Below are 26,098 nucleotides of genomic sequence, written 5' to 3'. Positions count from 1 at the left end.
TTAAGCGTCTGACTCGGTACCGACTCAGGTCACCATCTGAGACCGAGCCCTGCATCAGGCTCCGTGCTGACAGTGCAGAGCCTACTTGGGATTCTCTGTCTCCCTCTCTCCCTGCCCTTCCCCCACTCCCTGCCCCCTCTCTGAAAATAAATAAATAACCCTTAAAAAAACCACAAAACACAAAGAACAAAAAAGATCTCTGAAGAGAGCTAGGAGACACACGCACCAGCCTACAGCGAGGTGAAGATGTGTGCAGGCCCCGGCTGCGCTCCGACTCCGGCTGGTGCTCCCTACGGGGGAGCCCTGAGGGGCCCCGGCAGCGTACACGCACACGCAGGCACACACGCGCACACAGACCACCGGCAGCAGCATGCACTCCTCCCGAGCACACGCTGTCGGCGCCTGGCTTAGGTCAAGTCTGTGCTGGGAGGTGACAAGATGCTTGACCAGGCTTTTCTGTTTTTTCCTTTTTTTTTTTTTAAATTTTTTTTTTTCAACGTTTATTTATTTTTGGGACAGAGAGAGACAGAGCATGAACGGGGGAGGGGCAGAGAGAGAGGGAGACACAGAATCGGAAACAGGCTCCAGGCTCTGAGTCATCAGCCCAGAGCCCGACGCGGGGCTCGAACTCACGGACCGTGAGATCGTGACCTGGCTGAAGTCGGACGCTTAACCGACTGCGCCACCCAGGCGCCCCTGTTTTTTCCTTTTTTTAAACATGTATTTATTTATTTAGAAAGCACGCAAGCAGGGAGAGGCACAGAGAGAGAAAGAGAGAGAGAGAGAGAGGGAGAGAGAGAGGGGGAGGAAGAGAATCACAGGCAGGCTCCGCGCTGTCAGCACAGCACAGAGCCCGACACGGGGCCTGACTCCGCCAGCAGTGAGGTCATGACCTGAGCCGAACCTGAGGTCATGACACTGAACCGACCGGAGTCCCCCAGGTGCCCCTAACACTGACCACCCATCCTCTTCTCAGAAGCAAGAACACACCCACAACCTTTCTGCTCAACCATAAAAATCACCTTTCTTACCTGGAAATTAGCTAAAAGACTCTAAGCAAAGAACTGGCCACGGATGAGTGTGCGGTGACCCCGAGAGACGTCCCCTTCACCTGCACAGGAACCGCGGACAGCTGCTCGCAGCACCAACGGTTTGAGACTCCTGCAAGCCCTCCTTCTCTTCCCTGAGAAGTCTTTCCCGTTCGGTCGGCACGCCAAGATAAAGAGATCTCTGCAGGTGGGGGCAGGCTGCCTGCCTGCTCTGCGAAGCCCCCCCTCCGGCTCCCACAGTCGGGGGGACTACTGTCACCTCACTATTTCCTCCCAGGAGGCGAAGCTGAGGCACCCCCCACAGCAAGCGCTCACAGTAACTTGGGATCAGAGGCGCTGAGCCTCGCCACCGTCAGGCTTCCGCATGGAGCCACAGTGAGGTGGCCCGTGCAGGGGCCGGGCCCGGTATCGAGCCAGGGACAGGGGTTCAGAGCTGCTCTCCCACATCGAGGAGCAGCACGTCACTTAGCAGGACGGGAAGACTGCACAGCAGGTGCTACGTGAGGCCCTCCCTGCCCCTGTGAAGGGAACGAGTGGGCCTACAAGTCGCCCACGCTGTCCTCGCCAGCCTGCAGGGCGTGACCTCGTGTTGACCACACGCTATGCCTGGACATGAGCTGAGCCCGCGGGAAGCAATGCCCTTCCCGCTGCTCAGTGCCACAGTGGCCGGGGGTGGAGGGAGAAAGGGTGGGCATGGTCCCAGAGGGCCCAGGAGACAGGGCGCAGGGCTGCGCGGCCAGAACTTACAGGGATGTGAGGTAGGGGCACCCGTCCGTTGACCTGGACGCTCTCTTGCATCTCCCGGCGGTGCTGCTTACGGGTCCTGTACGGCGGGACTCCATCCCTGTCCGGAGGAGAGAGAGCCCGGCGTGAGTGCAAGACAAACAGCTCAGGGAAGTGCAGCTGGCGAGGCCTGCTATCTACGGCCGGAGAGCTAACAAGGGTGTCTCCGTTTTCTAAAGCAGTGGACAAGGGGCACCTCGGTGGCTCAGTAGGATGAGCGTCATTTCATTTTATTCTTCATTTCGGCTCAAGTCATGATCCCGGAGTCGCGGGATCGAGCCCCTGTCGGGTCCCACACTGAGCATAGAGCCTGCTTAAGATTCTTGCTCTCTCCCTCTGCCCCTCCCCCACTTGTGTTCTCTCTCAAAACTTGAAGGGGAAGGGGCGCCTGGGTGGCTCCGTCGGTTAAGCATCTGACTTCGGCCCAGGTCACAATCTCGCGGTTTGTGAGTTTGAGCCCCGCGTCGGGTTCTGTGCTGACAGCTCAGAGCCTGGAGCCTGCTTCAGATTCTGTGTCTCCCTCTCTCTCTGCCCCTCCCCTGCTTATGCTCTGTCTCTCTGTCTCAAAAATAAATAAAAACATAAAAAAAAATAAAATTGGGGGTGAAGAAAAGCAGGAAAGGAATATGTGACAGAGACCGTATGTGGCCACAAAGCCTGAAACATTCACTGACCTGTCACTGAACGCCCAGGTGCCTGTCTGGCAGCAGTGCTGTAAACAGACCAAAACACGGACAGCCAAGACAATTTAGATCCCACTGGAACAGATCTCCCAGGTTCTATATTACCTGCTGTCTTCCAAGGTAGACTGGAAAGGCAGCGTTCTCTCTCTGAGGGTACACAAATTAGCTTCCTTGACGTAAGTTTTAGTTATAAACCCTCTTAAAGATTGTAATAAATGTATGAATCAAATCACATGTTGTCTGTACATGACTGAATGTACCTACTCAAGACACATGCCAGCTCTAACACCTCACCCACTGCACGGACCCGATCCCTCCAGCTCTCCAGTCCTCTCCGCACTTTATATCTACGCTAAGAAGCACAGTGGCCAACAGGAGCCACTGTGACGTGACGACGCCCGCCAGAGCAGGATGCCTAGAGAGAGTGGCTCCTCTGGGTCCCCACCTCTTCCTCACTGAAGAACTCCTGAGCGGGTTCCCAGCTCTGACAGCTGGAAGGGAGGGGTCTGTAAACCATCTGGCTGTTGAAAGACCTCGGCCTCCCTGGCCTCCAGTGGGTGAAGATCTGCGTCCCCTGGCCTCCTTCCCGAGCACGGCCCAGGGAAGGGGGTGTGGGGGGACAGGGCTGGGGCGCTCTCAGAGCAGTGCTCCTACTTGCCAGCAGGATCCACACGTGCACACAATTCTGATCTCATTTCTTAACTGCTGGGCCCCCAGCTCGGCGGCTTTGCTTACAGGCAGGGATGCAACATTCTCCTCTTAAAATCATATTCCTGAGAGCCCTGGCCTGGGTGGAAAGGGTAGACTTTGGCTGAATGAGGCAGAACGAGGCTGGGACAGCCCATCTCTCCTGTCACTGCCTCGGTGTCCCGGCTATCAGGGCACCAGCTGGGTGTGCAGTGTGACTGGCTCAGCACTCCAGCAGGGGCACCTCAGGGGACAGCTGTCAAGCAGCAGGCAAGTCAAATGCATTAAAAGATGTCGTCATCTGCCCGGAGGGTTTTGCCCAGGTGTCCCGAGCCACCAACTTGTTTCTCATACGCTTTGACCAGGCACTGGTTAAAGGTCCCACATGCCTCCGGATGAGGCACTGTCTTTGGACGCCCACGTCCAAAGTCTAGTGAGCCATGCCACCGTTTTTACTGTGTGGTTGACGTGCCGAGGGCAGCTGTGCCCAGGAGAAATAATGTAAAGAAACGCACCGTGCTACTTTTTGCCTCTGACGTATATTCAAATACATTCTAAATTTATTCCTACGTTTTTTTGAAAAAAATTTTAAAAAAGCATATATTTATTTATTTATTATTATTATGTTTGTTTGTTTGTTTTTTACTTGAGAGAAAGAGGGAGAGCACACACACAGAGGGGAGGGAGCAGAAGGAAAGAGGGGGAAAATGTTTTTAATGTTTATTTTTTGAGATGGAGAGAGGGAGACAGGGAGACAGGGAGACAGGGAGAGAGGGAGTGCACACAAGTAGGGGAGGGGCAGGGAGACAGGGGGCCACAGGATCCCAAGCAGGCTCTGTGCTGTCAGCACAGGGCCCAACACGGGCTTCAAACTCACGAACCATGAGATCATGACCTGAGCCAAAGTCGGACGCTTAACCAATAGCCACCCAGGCGCCCCTACTATTCCTATGTTTCTCAGTCTTAGAGTAAGCCAACATGAACAGAATATCAGGAAAAAAATACTTTAAAAACTTTAGATCTTCCCTTTAGCAAACATATGGCCTTTTCTTACAGTGAATTAATAGACTTTACGAGAAAAATGTGCTGGCAAACGAATCTTCATTGTAGTAACCAGTTTCTGGGAGGAGAAAACCAAACAGCACGAGAGCACGATCCCGAGCCGTCAGGTGCGAGTGGGGGTCACAGTGGGCACAGCTAAAAGCACAGTCATTTCAAGTAAGAAACTGCTAAAAACACGTCAACATTTTATCTTAAAGATGTGATGCAAAGGGGGTGGCTGAGGGCTGAGGGGCTCAGTTGGTTGAGCCTCCTTGGGATTCTCTTTTTCCCTCTCTCTGCCCCCCCCCCCGCTTGCTCTCTCTCTCTCTCTAAAAATAAACTAAAAAAAAGGGGGGGGGGGCACCTGGGTGGTTCAGTCGGTTGGGCATCCGACTTTGGCTCAGGTCACGATCTTGTGATTTGTGAGTTCCAGCCCCGCATCAGGCTCTGTGCTGACAGTTCAGAGCCTGGAGCCGGCTTCAGATTCTGTGTCTCCCCCTCTCTCTGCCCCTCCCATGCTCTTTTCTGTCTCTCTCTGTCTCTCTATAATAAATAAACGTTAAATAAAAAAAAAAAAAGATGTGACACAAAGAAGGATGAAATAGTCAATATACACACACAAGTTGAACCCAAAGGGACAGACCCGTCTTGTGACATCACCACCATGTGGCCACCAAAGAGGAAAAGAGAAAGGGGCCCTGGATGCGCGGCGACACAGGGTAGCCTGCAGAAGCGGCGAGTGCACACCACAGGCAGGGGCGTAGGCAAAGGGGAGGCAGCAAGTTTGAAAATGGTGCAGAAAGTGGGACCACAAATTTAAAAAAGGGTTTAGTAACCCTTTTTTTCTTTCTTATTTAACCCTACCTGATTTTCCAAAATGTTTCCCGTGAAGAAACAAGCTGGCTGGGGAAGAAATCCCCCAGCAACTGGTTGACAGTTGCTGCCCACCCCCCCACCCCACCCCCCGCCCCACTGGTGGTCCTGGCCCACACCCCTGCAGCCTCTGTGCGGGGAGGGTGCCCGCGGTTCGGCCCCCAGCCCCTGGCCCTGGCCGGGACTTGCCATCAGTGGTGGTCAGATGGCGAATGGCACACAGTCTTAGAGCTGGGTACGTCTGATGTTCATGGGTGGCCAAGACCCCACATGACGTTGATAGGCTGGTTGGGCAATGCCCTGATATAACAACAGGGTGTTTTACACCACTCTTTGGGTGGTCCCAAAAAGCCACCTACCAAAGCAAAGGAAGAGTGGTGGAAAATAAGTACTTTCTCACAAAGGGAGGGCTTCCCTGGGGAGGACGATGGGAGAATACGGTCCACTGTCACGACCGAGGGCCGCTAAGGCTCAAGGTGGTTCTTGATGGTCACTGAGGCCTCAGAGATGTGTTGCAGCCCCAGTAGCTGTCCCTGAATCGACCAGGGAGTGGGGCTGGCCCGGAACCAGCTGTAACGACTCCCCTCCGGCTCCTGTCTTCCCATCCCCTATGCCAAGTAGGTGACAGGGAGTAGATTTTGAACAGTGACAAGTACGGAGAGGCACCCCTGCCCAGGAAGCAGCCCTGCCACAGGAGGCCTGCACCCCCACCTCCCACCCTGCTCGGCCACCTGTCTGTAAAGCGAACCCCAGACCGAACGCCGAAGACAAAACTGAAGCACGGCATGAGAATCTGGGCAGCTCTGGAATCTGCTTCCTTAGTTTCTTCTCTTTCAAAGGTCCCAGCAGCCTTGGCCTGGGGAGAAGCAGTAGCTGCAGCCCCGGGACCATCAAGGACACGTCCCGCAGCGCGGACTCTCCGTGCAGCAGCGGGGGTCCTGCCGGGGTTCGCCCAAGAAGGGGGGACTCACACGCTGCTGTCGGTGAGGGACAGGCTGTCGGCATCACTGGATAGGCTCTGCTGCTCACTGTCATTGGCACTGGTGGCCGGGGCGAGGGCGTAGCCGGAGCTGACGTAGTAGGGGTTGGCAGGCTCCCGCCAGGACCCGCACCTGTAAACAGGGATCAAAGGTCAGCAGCAGCCCAAGGACACGTGCGCAATCACCCACATCCACGGGCGAGTATCCGTGCAGATACCGATTTATGAACGGCGCATGTAAAGAATCCAGAAAACACAGCACAAGGGGCCGGTGCCTCCGTCCTGCCTCCGGCCCCTCTGCTCTTCCCAGAGGGATCGGTTAAGCCCCGGGCATCTTCCGGATCTTTGGCGTGCATTTAGGCAGACGTGTAAGTGCGCACACACTTGTCACCTCGGTTTGCGCTTTTATGCACGTCACTACAAACGGGACGTGTGCCATTCTGCTCTCGGGCCTTCTAAAGAACGCTGCTGGCAGGCTTACTTGCCGCACAGCGGGGCGCACCTCCACCACCAGCAGCAGCGACACCGGTGCCCCTACCCCCGCTGCTTCTCCCCAGAGTCTGAGGCCACAGGAGGCCACGACCCCTTCAAGGAGCCAGCCGGGACTCTGGCGCACGAGTGTGACAAGGCTCACGGGACGCAGGCGGGAGCCGGGGGTGAAGGTAAACGTGCGTCTACGGAGGCTGCAAGCTGCCCGCCGAGTGTGGAGTTGGACGCTCAATGGACCGAGCTCCCGGGCACCCTCGGGGCCAGTCACACCGCAATGACTTCTGGGGGCAATGACTTCTGGGGGCCGTGCTGTTCTCCTGTCAAGGTACCCCCCCCCCACCACGCCCCGCCAGGCACCTCCTCCTCCCAGATTGCCCTCCGGTAGCGACGAGGGGCTCAGGGAAATCGAAGCTGTTCTGTGATGGCTGCCGGGATATGGGGGCCTCGCAGGACCCGCCCGACTGCCGCCCCGTCGGGAGCCCCGGCCTCACTCTGTCGAGCGCACCACGACCCACAGTGCCCAGCGTGCGCCAAGCGCGGGGACCTGGGGCGCATCACGGTGGCCCTCAGACTCCAGTGTCCTCAGTGCAGAGAGGGAGAGGAGACCGTCTCTACGGGGACGGAACCCCTGTGGACAACCATCGCCTCACCGGGCCCGATTCGTGCCACGCACAGACTCAGAAAAAGGTGCCCTAACGAGACTGGGGACCAGGCCCCTCGGTACCCTGAACACCCATCATGCAGGACGTGCAGGGCCAGGCAGCACGGCCAGAAGAGAGGCCCGATCGAAGGGGGACCAACTCCCCGGGGGCCTTGGCATCCGGTCTCAGGAGAGGTGGCACCTGAGGCCACGAAAATGAGAAAAGTGCCAGCCAGGTGGTCCTCCTATTCTGGCCAATGAGGCCACAGCACCGGATGGAGACACAGCCACCGAAGTTCTGTGCTGGCTCAGGAAACGTGCTCCACGTCCGTCTCCAGAAAGGAGTAGGTCACCGTCCAACACCACGCAGTTTCTCTGACCCACCCACCCACAGCCGCCAAAGCCTCTGGGGAGGCCACTAACGGGTTCCAGCCAGCTGGGAGCAGGGGCAGGGCCCAAAGGCTCCTAGTACACAACATGTCCCGTCCAAGGGCTCATAGGAAGGGATGGGGACGAGGACAGAGACACCGATGCCTGTCCCTGGTCTTGTGCCTGTGTACATTTCCTTATCTAGATCATTCCTACCGTGAAGCAGACAGAATGATGAGAGCCTGCCACATCAAAACTCTTTAAGAATCATACAATTTCATTTTTATTACTTTAAACAATTTTTGTAAAAAGTAGGCTCTACATCCAACATGGGGCTCAAACTCATGACCTGGAGATCAAGTGCAACGACGGAGCCAGCCAGCCGTCCCACTATAAAACATTATTTTTAAATGACACTGTTATTCCTCTTCTATACTTAAAAACATAAAACCACCAATATCGTCACCATAATAACCACAGCACTGGAATCCAGATCACAGGCTAAGTGCTAAACTGTTTTTTCAGTTTCACCATTACGAGTAAGGAATATTAAACTTTGGTTACTTTCTGTAAACACTCATTTGGTCAAACGAGAAAAAAAACTCCAACTTAAAGAGGAAAAGGCATCCCGGCTTGGAAGCCCAAGCCCGCAGAGCACGCGCTCCACCCCTGCACCTGCTCACCTTTGCCCTCCCCCTATGCAAGAACCCCGTCCAGCAGGACATAGCCTTCGACTCCGATGTGTCCAAGACTGTGTGTCTTACGCCTCAGACAGTTCCCCAGCGTGCCTCCCACATGTATAAAAAAGTCCATCTTGGGGTGCCTGGGTGGCTCAGTTGGTTGAGCATCTGACTTCGGCTTGGGTCATGATCTCACAGTTCGTGACTTGGAGCCCCGCGTCGGGCTCTGTGCTGACAGCTCGAAGTCTGGAGCCGGCTTCAGATTCTTTGTGTGTGTGTGTGTCTCTCTCTCTCTCTGCCCCTCCCCCAGTTGTGCTCTGTCTCTGTGTCTCAAAAATAAATAAATGTAGGGGTGCCTGGGTGGCGCAGTCGGTTAAGCGTCCGACTTCAGCCAGGTCACGATCTCGCGGTCCGTGAGTTCGAGCCCCGCGTCAGGCTCTGGGCTGATGGCTCAGAGCCTGGAGCCTGTTTCCGATTCTGTGTCTCCCTCTCTCTCTGCCCCTCCCCCGTTCATGCTCTGTCTCTCTCTGTCCCAAAAATAAATAAACGTTGAAAAAAAAATTTTTTTAAATAAATAAATAAATAAATAAATAAATAAATAAATAAATAAATGTAAAAAAAAAAATCAACAAAAAAAGTCCATCTTTAGGTGAGAAGCAAGAACAACATGGTTTAATGTTCCACAGCCTGCAGCACAGAGCCAAGCCCACTACGTACATGAGCTCTGAGTCCAGATGACAAAGGGAAGAAAGAAGAAAGAGCCACACCAGACAGAACAGAAGAGGAAGGGGTGCCTGGGGGGCTCAGTCAGTTGAGCGTCCGACTTTAGCTCAGGTCATGATCTCGCGGTTCCCGAGTTTGAGCCCAACGTCGGGGTCTGCACTGACAGCTCTGAGCCTGCTTAAGATCTCTCTCTCTCTGCCCCTCACCCTCTCGTTCTTTCGAAATATATAAATACATTTTTTAAAATAATAAAAAAGAAGAGAGGAAGAGTTATCGGTTATCTTTTCCCCTTTTAAACTTGTAGACAATAAAGCTGGCTCTTGGAATCAAGACCGTTAGTGCCCTGGGCCTTCGCTGCAGGCTGACACCACAGAAAGTTCTGGCCAATGACCTGCGAGAGGAAATGTCATGTGGGGGAGCCCATGTCTCTACAAGACAGCCAGAAACGGAGACAGGGAGAGCGTGCGTGTGCTCACACACACGCACACACACACACACGGGCACAGCAAACGTAGCCAACCTCCCAGGTGCTGCGGCCAGAAAAATGCCCACTGCTCTGTCCCTTTCGATGTTCTCAGAATAAAACCTGGACGGGTCCACATATGCCCAACCGGGAACATCCTGCCTCTGTGCTGCCTTTTCTCCTGGGATGCCGTTTGCAGGACTTGGGTTTTCCATCTTTTCATGTTTAACTTGTTATTCTACTTTCGTGTGTCTGCTGGGAAAGCTAGCCTTGTTAAGATCCAGCTGGACAATCTTTCTTCCAATCAAACAATTTGGTCCTGCTGCATCTGGTGTGACTACTAAGGGAACAGGGGTTGTCCACCACCTTGTTATCTGCTGTCTGTCCTTCTAGTCCGTGTTTTTTGCTTCTTTCTTGCCTTCTTCTGGCTGTTTATTTTCCATCTCCTCTCTCTAATAAAGTAACCCTTCGGTCAGTAGTTCCTGTAAAGATCACAACACAATCCCAGGATCATGGCATCAAGCCCCGGGTCTGGACCAGAGATCCGTCCCCCGGGGACACCGGGAAATGTGGCCCACTCCACGGAAGGCCAGGGGCCTTCCCAGGCTGGCTGCCGGCAGCCTCTCCCACTCCCAGCGCTCAGGCCAGGCGCACACCAACCCCTCGCCCATAAGGCCTTGCTCCCTGCGCTGAGCCCAGACGTGCCCCCGGAACAGGGGCAGAGGCGGTTCAACACCGACATGACGCGGCCTGCCGACCCAGAAGACAAGCTCAGATGTGTTTCGCTGCCCGGTTATGGACCGTAGAGTGTTTTTCTCCCTCCTGCCTCCTTTAACCTGGGCCCTCGTCCTTACCAACACGACGTTCTCAAGAGTCCAGGCAGTTACCCTACACAACGGTTCACTATTTCCTTGTGGTGACACTCACTGGGCACTCTTGGGCAGGAATGTCACAGAAGTGATGCTGAATCACATCAAGAGCACCAGGTGGGTTCGTCCCAGTACTGGTAGCAAACCAAGTGCCAGCCAATTTTTTCCACTTCATTATTTTTCTTTTGTTATCAAATAGGCAACTGCGGGGAGATACTGAGATACATACGAATTGTTACCACCCGGTGATTTTCCAACCCCTTCCTTTGGCGGCACACCCACAGCTGGCTGGTGTTCTACCGTAAGGAAGATGTTCTCTCCATCTGCATTCATTTACATCCGTGTGGACCTCAGATGGCTTCATCCAATGGATTACAACCCATTCATTTCTTTTCTGCTCATACTCGGCACGGCCCTGTCGGCCTAGGAACGCGCCCGCACTCTCTGGCACTCCCTGCCCCAGCACTGAGATTTTCACCAAGAGGGTGTCTGTTAACTGTGTTATCTGGATTCCCGTGGTTTTCTTTCTTTCTTTTTAATGCTTATTTTTGAGAGAAAGAGAGAAAGAGAGAGGGAGACCCAGAATCCAGAGCAGGCTCCTGGCTTGGAGCTGTCAGCACAGAGCCCGATGCGGGGCTCGAACTCAGGGACCCTGAGATCGTGATGTGAGCCAAAGTCAGATGCCTAACCGACTGAGCCCCCCAGATGTCCCCTTCCCTCTCTTTTTATCATCCCATTGTTGTATATCCCTGAGCACATGGTTATTTTTCATTCAGTATCTGGTTATTTTGGACAGAGGGCCAGACACTGTGTGGGAAAACCCTTCCACCGCGGCAGCCAGGGATGACACATCCTTCTCCAGAGCACAGACGTGTGACAGGGCATGTGGCTGGGGCACCAGGGTCCCCAGCCACCTTAATCCACTGTCAGGAACTGAGAGATGCTGGGTGAGGCTGCAGACCGGGGAGGCGGGAGGGCTCGCGTCCTGCAAGTGTGTCCCTCCTCGAGGGCAGGGCACCTCCCTCCTAGACAGGCCCCGGCCTGCCGGGGCCCAAGAGCCATACTGCCAGGCTCGCCCATCTGGGCTCCCTCCTCCCTGAACGGGGCTGCGCGCCTTGCTGCTTGGGTAGCTCTGCGAAGCCTTCAGCCAGATAAAAGACAGAAGAACAGGGGTGCCCGGGTGGCTCGGTCGGTTGGGCATCCGACTTCGGCTCAGGTCATGATCTCGCGGTCCGTGAGTTCGAGCCCCGCGTCAGGCTCTGTGCTGACAGCTCAGAGCCTGGAGCCTGCCTCAGATTCTGTGTCTCCCTCTCCCTCTGCCCCTCCTGTTCATGCTCTGTCTCTCTCTGTCTCAAAAATAAACAAACGTTAAAAAGAAATTTTTTTTTAATAAATAAAGACAGAAGAACAAAACCAGGTCTCAACATTTCCAGTTATGCTCAGTAGGATGTCTGCCCTGAACGGCCTAACTTCTCCGCGTAGGGAGACCTCTCATCTCCTAGAAATCCTGTGATGAAGGATGTCCCCTAACTAGCACTCTCCCCAGGCGAAACGTGAAATGGAGATTAGGCCTGTCCCCCTGCCCGACTGCCCGGAGCGTAAACGTGCGCCCTTGCCCCACAGGGAAGCTCCCGTCGACCTCAAACGCCCCGAGGAAGAGGCTTGTGATTTTTACTCGGAAGTGCAGGTGCACACTGCATTCTGCTTCACGTGACGTGCCCGTCCGTGGAGACACAAAGGTAACGCCCTGAGTGATTTAGCAGTGAGTCCGCTCGGTGCTCCAGAGGAGCGCTCGGGTGTCTGTCTGGCCACAGCTCTGCCGGCTCAGGTGGGGAGGCAAGACCGCCACGCTCCTGTGACCAGCTGGCCCCACTGTGCCTCCTGTGTCCACACTGGTCTGCAGGGACTGTCGGGGGCCAGACACGCACACCCCACACGGTCCTTCCTAGCGAGCCAGGAGGTCTCTGGTCAGCTGCTGAGGTGACAGATGGGCCTCCCAGCTAATGAGTCAAGGAGGCCACACGGGCTGGCTCTCTCCTCTGTTGATTTTCTTCATCTGAAATGACGCTAATCCTTGTTACGGCCCCTGCTCCGACCCCCCATCCACGCTGGCTCACTGGCTGTGTGCTCGGCAGCGGCCAGCACAGAGACAATAAACAAGCCGTCGGTACCAACCGCGGGTACCAAGCACCATGCCACCCACCTCCTGACCCCGGTCAGCTTGGCGTCTATGTCTCAACCTGAAAGCCCTCTGTTCGGTGCCACCTGCCGGGCTTGGCCAAGCCCTGCCCCTAGCAGGGCCACTGCTGTGTCCAGACCTGTCCCTTTGCCGAATACCTACACCCTACCAGCTCAAGCAATTCTAGACTGCGCGCACAGGTCAATCAGTAGAGGAGTTCTACCGCCACAGAGATCAGAGCAGAGGTCCTCCCTGAGCAGACGGTGAAGTGGGCTGGTGCCCCGGCCTTCTCCTTCTGGGCAATCCTAGGGCCTCAAGGCAGCGTGGCAGCATTGACTTGTGCGCCCCCAGCTGGCAGGCAATTGCTGCAGCACAGAATTTAATTCCCTGTGGGTGTATCCTTAAGCCCAAGACATGAGTGTAGTGACCTATACGTTTATTAGTTCTTACTGACCCGCGCTGACCACTTCAGCACTTCAGGTGTCCGCTGGGGGCCTTTCAGTCGGCGCGCGGTATCCTCCGGCACCGTGCACAGAACCCTCGTGGCCGTGGCCATCCTTCACTCCCAAGTGTGAGACCAACCACTGCTCCTCGAAGGTCTTTTCTTCCTCCGCGGCTGGCGTTCTCCGACGTCGCTGCGCGCCCTCGACGTGAAGACCGATCCATCCTTCTTCTTCCCTGCCACCTTGAGGATCATTTCCTCTGGCTCACCCTCTTCCAAGTGACTCATCTGCTGAATCTGTCCATGGGACTTTTATGACGGCTGTTGTCGATCTTAAGTTCTTAAATCGTCCGCTGTGGTGGATACTAGCTTCATGTGCTACTTAAATTCAATCAAAATTATATACGTTGAAAGTGCGCCTCCTCAGGCACACTGGCCACATTACGGGTGCTCCTGCACGGTGCGCCCAGGGCCGGTGAGCCGGGCGGCCGGCGAGGACTGCTCCACCCTCACAAGGCACCGGCCCACAAGATCTAATTGGCTGCTTCAAAGTTGCTGCATCACTGTTTCCTGTCCCCTGGAGAACCTGTCGGGTAAACTGTGATCTTCTGGACTTGAGAGCACTTACATTTTACAGGCTGTCTGAGACCCCCTGTCCGGAGCCTTCCCGAGGGTCACTCTGGCCTCTGCTTCCGGTGGCTCACCCTCTGCGTACCTGCTCACCTGTCGCTGCGGACTGGCTGTTTTGTTACAAAGTTTTCTGCAGGAGTCGCTATGGGCTAGGATAACGTGCCTTCTGCCAGAAGCCAGACTCGCCTGCACCCAGTTTGAGGCCCGTGCTCCTGGGGTGACTGTGGCTTTGAGTCCATGCTTCTGGGCCGCCCAGCCCAGTCCAGAAGCATCCCCGGTCTGAGGCTGGGGTCTGTGCCACCCAGCCCTGTGAGGTGACAAAGGAAACTCCAAAATGTCCCCAAATTTGACCTCAGGGTCAAAGATCCTCCCTGATACTTTGCTTGTTGGATTTTCCTCTATATGTTTAGTCTGATCAGTTCAGGAACACATTGTTTTTTTTTAACGTTTATTTACTTTTGAGAGGGAGAGACAGACAGAGCGCAGGATGGGGAGACAGAGAATCCGAAGCAGGCTCCAGGCTCCGAGCCGTCAGCACAGAGCCCGACACGGGGCTCGAACTCACCGACCACGAGGTCATGACCTGAGCTGAAGTGGGTCACCCAACCAACTGAGCCAACCAGGCGCCCCTACAACACATTTTTTTTTTTAATGTTTATTCATTTTGAGAAAAAGAGTGAAGGGTAGGGGCAGAGAGACAGGGAGACAGAGGATCCCAAGCAGGCTCTGTGCTGTCAGCACGCAACCTGATTCTGGGCTCGGACCCACGACCTCGGGATCACGACCTGAGCCAGTATCGAGACAGACGCCTAACTGACCGAGCCACCCAGACGCCCCGAACACATTTTTTATCCTAGGAAATGTCGACCTTGTAGACAAGTAGACGGAACAGTATGAACCCAAGGCTCACCTCCACAGTGACCGCTTCACGGCCAGCCTGTCTCCCCTGGCCCTTGCACACCTTGCTCAGCCCTGTCGCCCCTGGGGGTGCAGAGCCCGGCCACGCGCATGCCCTCAACTGCTGTAGCCGTTTCAACAGAAGGGAGGTCAGGAGACCTGGCCCCGGCTGGAAGCACGAAGTCCTGCGGTTGTGCGGGCGGGAAGCAGGGGCCACGCACACCTTCTCTCGGGTGTCTTCCCTCATACTCCGCAAGGTGTAAGGAAAGCCAGAAGACGTCATCATTGTGTGAACAGCGGCCAACGCCGGCTTCCTCCCCTGCGTGGCCTGCTCACACACAGCCGCGCGCGTGAGGGCAGCTACAGCCTGGAGCTGGGGCCCAGACAGCGCTGGCTCTGCCCTCTCCATTTGCAGCAGGACCTTCCCCGCTCACCCTCTGCTAGTCCTGTGGCCGGGCCTGGTTTCCTCACCTGCAAACCAGAGACAAAACACACGCAGGCCTCACAGGCCCACACACACGGGTGGTGGGAGCAAGTTGGGGCCTCACCCCCTCAGGCCAGAGTGCTCCTGGGAAAACGCCCGGAGAGAAGTGGGGATTTGGTTTCTGTTTCTGTGCTCTTTGTTTTCGGGGGTTTTTGTTTGTTTCTGTGTTTCTAAAAATTCTGCGGAAAACTGAACAGTGACAGAAGTTCTGGGAAGGAACAGTAATAATGGAACAAGTGGAAAGAGGAGAAGGTGGCAGGCTCTGGCGCACTGCTTCTGCCCCAGAGCTTTCCTTCGTAACACAAGTGTACGGTCAAAAATAAGAAAGGTTAAGAACGTAAGAAGATGTACTCCCTACATAAACAGGTACGTTTATCATCCCCATTCCAGAGACGAGGAACTGAGACTAAGGGAAGTTAAATACCTCAGGTGCCAAGGCCCGTGAGACACTGAAGAAACGCAGGAAGCGGGGGGTGGGGTGGGGTGGGGGGGTCAGAAAGTTAGAAGGCAAAGCCCAGGCCAGGCCCTCCCACCAGGGACCACACTGGGGGCTTCACTTTTTATTCTGAGCGCAATGGGCCTCACCAAAGAGTTTGGAGATGTGGCTTCTTATATGGAAGTGAGAGCAGGGGACAGAGTGAGGTGGGGTGGCCTGGCCTGGAAGGCGTGAGAGGCCGGAGACCCGGCAGCCAACAGCGGGCAGGTGGAGAATGGAGTCAGGGAAAGTACTCACACTTGAAAACAGTCGTCTCTTTATTGAATGGAAAAGCCTTCTGACAGGCAGGAAGGGCCAAGGAGGAGGCCTGGTGTCAGCTTGTCTGCCTCGCTCTGACAGAGCTTGCCCCCCCCGCGCCCCCCCCCCCCCCCCCCCGCCGTGTGCGTCTCCCCTGTCCTCGCGTGAGGGTCAAGCCCTGACCCAGAGCGCTGCCTGGCTGTGCCCCTCGGTGAGGCCTGGAGTCGAGGCCACTCGCTGACCTCGGTGAGGCCACCACACTGGAACGGCCAGCATCCAAGGACTCGCCGTCTGTGCCTGCACTCAGGTGGCTCACAGACGACACGGGCAGCCCGGGCGCAGACGGCTCCTTCGGCCGCCGACCTGGGACAACGTCTTGACACCCTGTTCACCCGCTCCGGGGTGACCTGAGCCGCCTCCCGCCTGGAGCATCCCTGACTAAAGGGTGAGGACGTGACCCGCCGAGAGAGCCTGACGGGGCTCATTCCCACGCCAGCACGCTGCGCGGGGACGGCCTTCGGGGCCGCGACGCGGGACGCTCACCATGGCCGCGACGCGGGATGCTCACCATGGCCGTGAGCCCCACGAGCAGGCAGATGCTGCTGGCATGTGCGGACACTCTGTCCCTGCTCCAAGCTCCCTCTGCCCTCTCTCAGCATCACTCGCTGGTCCCAAACACTCTCAGCTTCCCCGGTGACCTTCTATTAAGAATTCATGGGGCGCCTGGGTGGCGCAGTCGGTTAAGCGTCCGACTTCAGCCAGGTCACGATCTCGCGGTCCGTGAGTTCGAGCCCCGCGTTGGGCTCTGGGCTGATGGCTCAGAGCCTGGAGCCTGTTTCTGATTCTGTGTCTCCCTCTCTCTCTGCCCTTCCCCCGTTCATGCTCTGTCTCTCTCTGTCCCAAAAATAAATAAACGTTGAAAAAAAAAAATTAAAAAAAAAAAAAAAAAGAATTCATGAGACGGGGCGCCTGGGTGGCACAGTCAGTTAAGCGTCCGACTTCAGCCAGGTCACGATCTCACGGTCCGTGAGTTCGAGCCCCGCGTCAGGCTCTGGGCTGATGGCTCAGAGCCTGGAGCCTGTTTCCGATTCTGTGTCTCCCTCTCTCTCTGTCCCTCCCCCGTTCATGCTCTGTCTCTCTCTGTCCCAAAAAGAAATAAAAAACGTTGAAAAAAAATTAAAAAAAAAAAAAAAAGAATTCATGAGAACAGTCTCCACCCTGAAAAATACTTGGCAAACTGTTGTCCACCTGCTGTCAGTGAGCTGCAGAGGTGTGTGCGCTCAGTTAAGGGGACTCACAGGCCACATCCTCTGGTTTTAAGCTTGCTTTATCTATTAATCTATCTAACATCTAGCATCTAGCATCTATCAAAAGTAAGTTCAAGGCCCAACGTGGGGCTCAAACTCATGACCCCAACTTCAAGAGTCGCTGCTCCACTAAGCCAGCCAAACGCCCCCATCAGCTAATTCTAATGAAAGTTCAGCACAAATGAACAAATGCCTAAAATGATTCCGGCAAAGTAAGAACACACCAGGGAGCTCAGTCAGTGGAACGTGTGGCTCTTGATCTTGGGGTTGTGATTTCAAGTCCCATGTTGGGCCCAGAGCTTAACTTAGAAAGTAAGTGAAGGGCATCTGTGTGGCTCAGTCAGTTAAGGGTCCGACTTCAGTTCAGGTCATGATCTCACCACTCGTGAGTTGGAGCCCCACGTCAGGCTCTGTGTTGACAGATCAAAGCCTGGAGCCTGCTCCGGATTCTGTGTCTCCTTCTCTCTCTGTCCATCCCTCACTTGTTTTCTCTCTCTCTCTCTCAAAAATAAATAATTTTTTTAAAAAAGCGAATAAAAATAAAATAGAAATTGAGAAATAGGTCAAGCTTCAAGCCATTCCACAATAGCCCTTAAACACACACCCATAAATTCAAGAGGTTTTCAGCCTTTAAAACCGCATGCCTGGAAATCAGGCCTTTCTCATCAAATACTTGAAGAGAATACTGTTAAGTTCATTTAAGGATATAAAAATTAATGGCAAAAAAACTTAACAGCAAAAAGCCAAAAAATAAATGGCCAGCCCACTGCCCCTGGGTGTGAGGGGGGCCTCTCAGTAGCCAGGGGGAAGTCTGCTCCCTGGGTATCGCTACCAGCAGTGTCCAGACCTTACCCTGCCCCTCCCCCTCCCCCTCTCTGCCTCCTGTCCCCAAGGCTCCCCCCCCCCCCCATCCTCAGCAAGAAGCTGCTGCCTGCCATGCCACTTCAGTGGGCGGACAGCGCTGCGGAGAAACAGCAGACCATGTGCCCAGGACAGAGTGTCACTGTTTCCCTAAAGCACTCCCAGCCATTCTGGAGGCAGGTTGCCTTCCCCTGCTGCTATTCTGAAACCTGGGCTCTGGAGTTAACAGTCAACTTTCCTAGAACGCTCACCTGTGAGCGAGCACTGGAAGACAGGTCAGGGATGAGCTGCGGCCACCACGGCAGTTCCCAGGACACGCGGGCGCCCAGACCAGACGGTGAACACGGGCCTCTGGGAAGACCACGCGCCCATGTCCACGGGAGACGCCCCCTTTCCGATGAGCACCTGTGGAGGCAGCCCCGGCCCCTCACGCCTCTCTTGCGGCTTCTGCCTGAGCTCTTTCGCAGGCCTCGGCCTGTCACCGCGACCCGAGCCCGCGACCTGAGCTCTGCCACGGGGCTAGGGGTGCCGGGGGGCTGGCGGCAGCAGGCCGCAGTCGGCCCATGTGTGCCCCCCAAGCCGGCCCCTTCCCAAGGCCTGTGAGCCCCTCGGCAGCCTCATCGCCCATCCCCAGACGTCTCCGTCCCAGGGGACCCTGGGACCTGTCAGGTCAGAGGGATGCGATCACAGAATTGCCGGCTGTGACATGTCAGCGTTCTGGCACCCAGAGAGCCGTGGCAAGGACAGGCGCCGTGGTCAGAACCCCACTGTCCGCAAGACATGGAAAACCCGCCTTCAAACAACACAGGCAGAAAGGGGTTTGGCACAGAAGGCAGGTGAGTGGGTCTGGAGAAAGCTGATGAGCCCACAGCCTGCTTCTTCCTGAGCACTGGCCTCAGACCAGTTCCTGCCCAAGCCTAGAGCCCGCACTCGACCTCAGTTCACAGACGGGCCTCAGCCACGTCCCCTGCCTCACAATCCCCCCACCCCTGGGGTCCAGGGAAAGGGCTCTGGCAGCAGATGGGCAGTGAACAGTCACGGGGCAGACAGGAAACCATGGACGCCACCACTGCTGGCTTCCAGAAGGGCAAGCCAAGGGCTTTGGCGTGTGTTGTCCCGTACCCCAGAAGGCATAACGGCCTTCATCACCTTGAGGACAAGGGGGAACAGGCATAAACTGCCCTAACTCCATCAACACTGTGGAGCAAAGAGCCCGAGTGGACGGCCAACCCGTGGGGGGCCGAACCCACAACGCCCAGCGCCCTCTGTACTAACCAGCAGCCTCCACAGGGTGGAGACTTTCAGGCAAGTGTCAGAGGTGGTGGTGTGGTGTCTTTTGGTGTTTAAATCTGTTTTCTTTAGGGGCACCCGGGTGGCTCAGTCAGCTGAGCGTCCGACTCTTGATTTCGGTTCAGGTCACGATCCCACGGTTCGTGGTACAAGCACTATATCAGGCTCTGCGCTAACGGTGGGGACCCTGCCTGAGATTCTCTCTCTCCTCTCTCTGACCCTCCACCACTCGCTCTCTCTGTCCAAATAAATAAATAAGCTTAAAAAATATACATATATATCCACATATTAAACCTTTTTTTCTATTTAAACATAGTTGACACACCACGCTATAGTAACTTCACACGCACGACACTGTGACTCCACACGTCTACACGATACGCTGTGCTCATTACGAGAGTAGCCACCATCTTCACCATGCACTGTGCCTTTGAACCCGGTGACACGTTCATCCCATAACTGCAAGCCTGGATCCCCTACTCGCCTTCACCCATTTGGCCTGTCCCAGCGGGTACTTCTTGGTCATATCCTGGCTCGGTGCACACACACACAGCCACGGCCCCAAGGATGCTGGTTCCATCGAGGGTACTTCCCGGGTGAGCCTCCCTGAGCCTCCTGGGGAAGAGGGTGGCGGTGTGGACACACGCACCAGGGGGAGGCTGGAAAGCAGCTAAGGAAACAAGCCATCACCGGAAGGAGACACAGGCACAAAGCGCTACTCAGCAGAAGGTCCTCTGGTGGACCTGCAGGGACCACGTGACCGTGGCTGGGTCATGACCAGCAGCTCCCAGATGGACTTGTCCACGGCAGCTTAATACAAACAACTGGAAACGACGTCAACACAAGTTTACACTGTGAGGTCACAGAACCACAAACCACACATTAGGTTATGAGATACATCAATTCACCTGATAGCTATTGTGAGAAGACAAATAATAATTTACACCAGAAACAAAGCAACGCGTCAGTGTTACTCACTTCACCTCTGCAGAACCAAGGGGAGGGACGACCTGGCTGAGCCCTGACCCTGCCAGGGCAGACACCAATCTGCACCCTCGGAGTCAGCAGCCCACAGTCAGGGCAGGCGAGGACAGCAGGGGCACGCTACCGAGCAACCTCCTGCCAGAGGCCACAAGCAGCCTCCCGTGTCCCCGGCCCCTCCGTGGAGCCTGGTCCTCACCAAGACCCCAGTGACAGCGGCTGCGCACAGGAGCCCACGCCTGTCACAGTCCTGCGGAAGCAAATGGGTGGGCTCTGCCCAAGCCCTTCCACCTTCGGGTACTGCTGTCCCCCCGGGTGTGAAAGCCTCGTTCCCTTACGTGAAAGCACGTAACAGCCATACGAAGTGTGCCACACAATCCACTGCACGTAATTAAAGCACAGAACGTAATGGCTTCTGTGACGTGTCCACACCCATGAAACCATCAGCACAACCAAGATCATAAAGGCACCTATCACCCTGAAGTTTCCTTGTGCCCCTCTGGAGCGCCTCTGTTCAGTCCCTCCACCCCCGCCGTCACCAGTGGGCACATCTGTGCCCCTCTGGAACTCCTCTGTCACTACTGGGCACATCTGTTCTGAGATCTGTGCAGGCTCTGCTCCCATCGGTAGTCTGTGGGTGACACTGCGTGGCACTGCGTGACACTGTGTGGGTGACACCCTCTGTGGGTGACACTGCGTGGCACAGAGGCCCCATGGCTTGTTTCTACACCCGCCTGGCAAGGGCCACCCTAGCTGTTCCCGCAGTGACAGAGGTTCCTTCTGCCAAAGAGCAGCACCCTCCCCAAGGCCTCAGTTTACCGAGGGGAGGGAGTGCGAGTCTAGAACCGCATCTGAGCAGGAGGCCACCAGCAGACTCTGTTCCGCTGCCCTGAAGGAGCCACCCACCGAGTGAGAAGACCATCACCCAAACCCAGAGTGACGTGGCTGGGCCCCTGGCCCAGCTTCTGCCCAGCGCCCGCCTGGCACGCACAGGGTCAGCCCTCAGGAAGAAGAAAGGAGGGCCGGCCTCCTAACAAAGCGGTAACAGCTCTGTCTTCTCACGCTACAGAGACTTCAACACCACAAAGAAATGACCAAGACAAAGGAGCGAGAAGGTTTAGGACGGACGTTTCCTCATTTCAAATCAAAGTCTTCACAAACTGCAGCGCACCGGCCCCCAGAAATGACACATTTCTGTGTTTCTGCAGCCGCAGACACCATTTCAGGGCACAGGGCCCACACTCACTCACAAAACAAATAACTGATCTTTGCATCCAAACATCAAAACGTTTATATTAAAAATGACAGAGGGACTCCTGGGTGGCTCAATCGGTTAAGTTTCTGGCTCTTGAGTTCAGATCAGGTCACGATCTCATGGTTCATGGGATCAAGTCCCATGTCAGACTCCATGCTGAGCATGGAGCCTGCTTAAGAGCCTCCTTCCCTCTCTCTCTCCCCCCTCCCCTGCTTGTGCTTGCTCTCTCTCTCTCTCTCTTTAAAAAAAAAAAAAAAAAAAAAAAAGAGAGAGAGAGAGAAAGAAAGGAAAGAAATAAAAATGACAGAAATCAGGCCAATGTCAGCTATAAAAATCTCTATCTTACATGCTCTGTGCAGAAATCAAACAATCAGGAATTCGGTCTCTACACAAACCATGAGCCAAGGTTAACGGCACCCTGTGCTGGCTCCTACACTCCCCAACTGACACGCCCATTTCGAGCTTTAGTGTCAGGCACCTGGGGCACCACTGGGGGCAGGAGCAGGTACAGTGAGGGGCCACTCACAGACCATCAAGCACATGCACTGCCCCTGACAGAGCTCAGAGGGAACAGGGTGGGAGGAGATGACAGCTAACTGAGTCACCTGGCAGGACCAGGTAAGAGCTTCCTGATCACTCACTTTGCTACCTGTGCATGAGGTGGCCCCTGCTCTCACATTCCTGCAGGCATTCTATTTATTTTTATTATACAGCGGTGCGCCCCGCCCAACACTGTGCACGAACTCTGGACTACGTAACATATAAAAGGCCCTTTTGGTCAGAATCAAACAGTGAGACAGGGGACGTGCGTTCTGTGGCACAGGCACACTGGTGGCCGCTGGGTGACCTCTCCACTTGCCCCCCACTGCCAGGCGTGGACACAAGAGAACCCTGACTCTAGAATGGTCCCCGGGGCCAAATCCCACCTCTCCACCACTTGTCTGACCTTGATCAGGTTGCCATTCATCCCCTGCCAAGTACAACGACAATGGCCACTCAATTCTTTACAAAGGTTCCGAGAGTCGGGGCACCTGGGTGGCTCAGTTAAGCGTCCGACTTCAGCTCAGGTCACAATCTCACCGCTCCTGGGTTCGAGACCCACCTCAGGCTCGCTCGCTATCAATGCCCGCTTCGGATCCTCTGTCCCCTTCCCTCCCCCTCCCCTGGCTCACACTCCCTCTCTCAAAAATAAATAAAACATTAAAAATATATTTAGGGGCGCCTGGGTGGCTCAGTCGGTTAAGCGTCCGACTTCAGCTCAGGTCATGATCTCACAGACCGTGAGTTCGAGCCCCGCGTCGGGCTCTGGGCTGATGGCTCAGAGCCTGGAGACTGCTTCCGATTCTGTGTCTTCCTCTCTCTCTGCCCCTCCCCCATTCATGCTCTGTCTCTCTCTGTCCGCAAAATAAATAAACATTAAAAAAAAAAAATTTTTTTTTAAATATATTTAAAAAAAATTTAAAGAATAAAGGTTCCAAGTGTCCTAAGGAATAGTACTCATAACGCATCTGCTGGGGGCTAGAATATGAAGCAGAAAGCCGTCAGGAGAGACCACAACCATGCTGCCCTCGCACCGTGCCCCTCGCATCCAGAGACAGAAGGACTAGATGGTAAAGCCCGCAGGCTGCAGTTAGAACCCACGATTCCACCTAACTTACTTATTAGGAGAGTCAATACGAACGCTGAACAAACCAGACTCAAGGCTCTAAAGTCAGAAGAATCATGCTCACGGGAGCCCAAGTGCTCATGAGCTGGAAAGGCACAGCAAGACTCCCAGCTGGAAAGACAGATTCACACACAGATTCACAGAGGAGGGGGCAGGCAGGGCAGCCCTCCCCCGCCCCCCCAAGGCATCACTTCCTCTCTGCTCCCATCTTACGTGTAGTTGTGCTGTTGAAACCAGCTCTTCACAATGACTGCTGGAGACACACATTGTGGGTAACGTGGATTAGGGTCCCATCTTCCTGGGGGAAAACAAAGATTATGTATGTGCCAAGATCTACAGGGATCTAGACAGAACAGTGCCATCTCTGAGCAGTGGGATATTACATCATTGCTCATTTGCTCATCTGTATTTTCTAGTTTTCCTGCCCTAAATGTATTTCTTTTTACTCTTTTTCTTTCTTTCAGAGACAGTGGGGGGGGGGGGGGGAGGGGAGAGACAGAGTGAGAGAGAGGGAGGGAGGGAGGAAGGATACTAAGCAGGCTCCACGCGCCTAGGGCCATGAATCACGACCTGAACCAGTAATGTCAAGAGTCTGAGCCACTCGGGCGCCTCACCAAATGTATCTCTTATATAATTTTGACAACGACGTGTCTCAATATATTATCTCTGCAGAACAGTTATTGAAATGCGTAGAACAACACACACGAAGAATGCTTTGACAACTGTGAAACAGGACACAGAAATCACTGATGGAACTTCCCAGTGAGAGCTCCCGCATGATGAGTTAACAAAACCGGAGACCCTGATCCTCTCTGCTCAGCATAAATCAGCTTTACCCTGCTCGCTGCCAGTGTGTTACAGGTCAGTGCAATTCTCTTCAGGGCCTAGACTTACATAAATGTTTCACAACTGATTTTAGATTCTCGTGGATCTGAGGAAGAGAACGCTGAGGTAGTAGTGTTTCAAAAGTGGAGAAAAAACATTTTACAGAATCTCCCATTGTAGTTTTAAATCAATCTTTCTCAGTGCAACGGTGCACTGAGGCAGGTCAGCCTGCCTGGTAGTGCCTTCTCCCGGAGACCCCAACCCCTTACTCCAGCCTTGAGCCCTCAAACCAGAGCTCCAGCGAATTTACCAGTTGCCAAGAAGAAGTGCCAATCACACTTCACAAACTCAGTAGCAACAAACATTTAGCAATAGCAACTCCCAATTAATTGCAGGTCATTTAGAGTAATCTACTGTGATACTATCTGTACCTACCCCCCTAAGGTCTTTCAAACATGAGCTAGAGAACTACAGGACACTCTGGACCTGGGTCCTTACTGCCGTCAAAATGGCAGATCACGCATCGGGACTGATAATCTCCTTAGCACAGGTCCAACCAGTCAATAACCCGAAACGAGGCGCGGAGGCTTATGTTGCAATCCTACGATCCCACAAAACTGCTCAGCAGCCCGGTTCTCAGCGCTGGAGCTACAAGCCCGGAACAGTGGCTTTAGAAAAACAAGGCTTATTGAAAATCACCTTTAAAAAGCACTTAGGAGTCTAGTCGCAAATTCTGTTCCCTTGAAGTGACTTAGTAACCACTAAGGACTCCCAGCCTCGGGTTGCCCTCTTTACTTCTTCACGTCATCGGGTAACCCTCAAGACCTTCTCCGAGCTCACAGGTCGCCTGACAGTCCCCACACCTGCAGGACACTGGTCTTTCCTTGCCTGAGCACAGAGAAGCAGCCTCCGTGCAAAGACTGAAAACCTGGAGGAGAAACAGAGAACCTCTGGGTAGCCTGAGCTATTTGATTTCTCTGCTTATGCGTTTTCTTTCACAATGTTTCAAAAGGTTTTTCTTTTTCGAGGGGTTTTACTTTACCCAGATGAACTTAGCATGACCACCTGTGCAAAAGCCGAACCACAAAGGATCCATCCCATGTTTCCGTATGTAAAGAGAACGTATAGTGATAACTGAGCATGTGAGAGCACGGCCTGGGCTGCTTTCATTTGCCAGTCTTTGTTCACCACGCAAATGGGGTTGTCTTTAAAGTACCCCCGGCGCAGCCCCACGCAGCCCCACAAAACTTCACATTCCAAACCGAATGAAGTTTCAAAGGACCAAGGTGCGAGCCCCCTCCGTCATCGGGATCTCCATCGAGGCATCCGTGCTGCTGGCCTCACCCCACACCGATCTCTGGCTCAGAAGAGAGCGCCAGGGCTGATAAGGCCCGACTCGACGCTGCCACTTCCACACCCGTGAACTGCAGAGGCCGCCTGGAAGGTGGGACAGGGCCGCAATGCCGGGCTCCACAGACGAGTGCTCCAGGTAAGGATGGGGAGGACTCCATCACAGGTGTAGCTGTGGGCCTCTGTCTCCTGCGCCCCCGGCAAGGCGATCAATGACACGTAGCCTGCTGCGGAGAACCAAAAGCCGAGCCCTGCATCTTCGCGTGGTGGCGTGCACACACGCCCGATACACACAGGACATGTGGGGCTGAACCTCCCTCGCCTGTGTTTGCTGGGCAAGCCTACACATGCCAAGCCCCTGGGCACGCTCCTCATTTAGGCCGGCCAGCTGTGTCCGTCCTCTTCCCCTATAGCGAACCTGGCCACTGATCCATCCAATCCCCTTTGTCACATGGGGAATGGGGCAAAAACTAGGTGCATAAAAGCTACGTAATTCAAAACACAAAGAAAATCCTAGAAACATTTGCAGTAATTAGTACAGTCATCTTTGTAACTGAAAAATGAACACATATTCAATAGATCCAGAGTGTGTACTCGATACATACCATACTCTCTGTGAACGATCTGATTATTTTCGGCCATATCCATTTCTTTTTTTGTTTTTTCTTAATGTTTGTTTATTTTTCAGAGAGGCATAGGAGGCACAGAGAGAGAGAGGAACAAAGGATTCAAAGCGGGCTTTGTACGGGCAGCAGAGACCCCAACATGGGGCTCGAACCCGCTATGAGATTGTCACCTGAGCCGAGGTTGGATGCTTAACTGGCTGAGCCATGCAGGCACCCCAGGTCATATCGATTTCTCATATGAAAA

The 26,098-nt window shown here is 54.5% G+C and overlaps 1 protein-coding gene across 2 annotated transcripts in view; it reads right to left on the bottom strand.

Annotated features, from left to right (window-relative positions):
• Nucleotides 1-26,098, bottom strand: part of AXIN1 (axin 1) — a 64,118-nt gene that overhangs the window by 18,368 nt on the left and 19,652 nt on the right. For both annotated transcript variants that reach the window (XM_047837686.1, XM_047837687.1), the window contains exons 3-4: nucleotides 6,088-6,228; nucleotides 1,797-1,893 (exon numbers count right to left, since the gene is read on the bottom strand). In XM_047837686.1, the coding sequence (XP_047693642.1) occupies nucleotides 1,797-1,893; nucleotides 6,088-6,228 (238 nt within the window). The remainder of the gene's footprint in view (nucleotides 1-1,796; nucleotides 1,894-6,087; nucleotides 6,229-26,098) is intronic.

This window comes from Prionailurus viverrinus, chromosome E3 (assembly GCF_022837055.1).
Source record: "Prionailurus viverrinus isolate Anna chromosome E3, UM_Priviv_1.0, whole genome shotgun sequence".
NCBI classification, from domain to species: Eukaryota; Metazoa; Chordata; class Mammalia; order Carnivora; family Felidae; genus Prionailurus; species Prionailurus viverrinus.
This window is presented reverse-complemented; position numbering and strand designations above follow the sequence as displayed.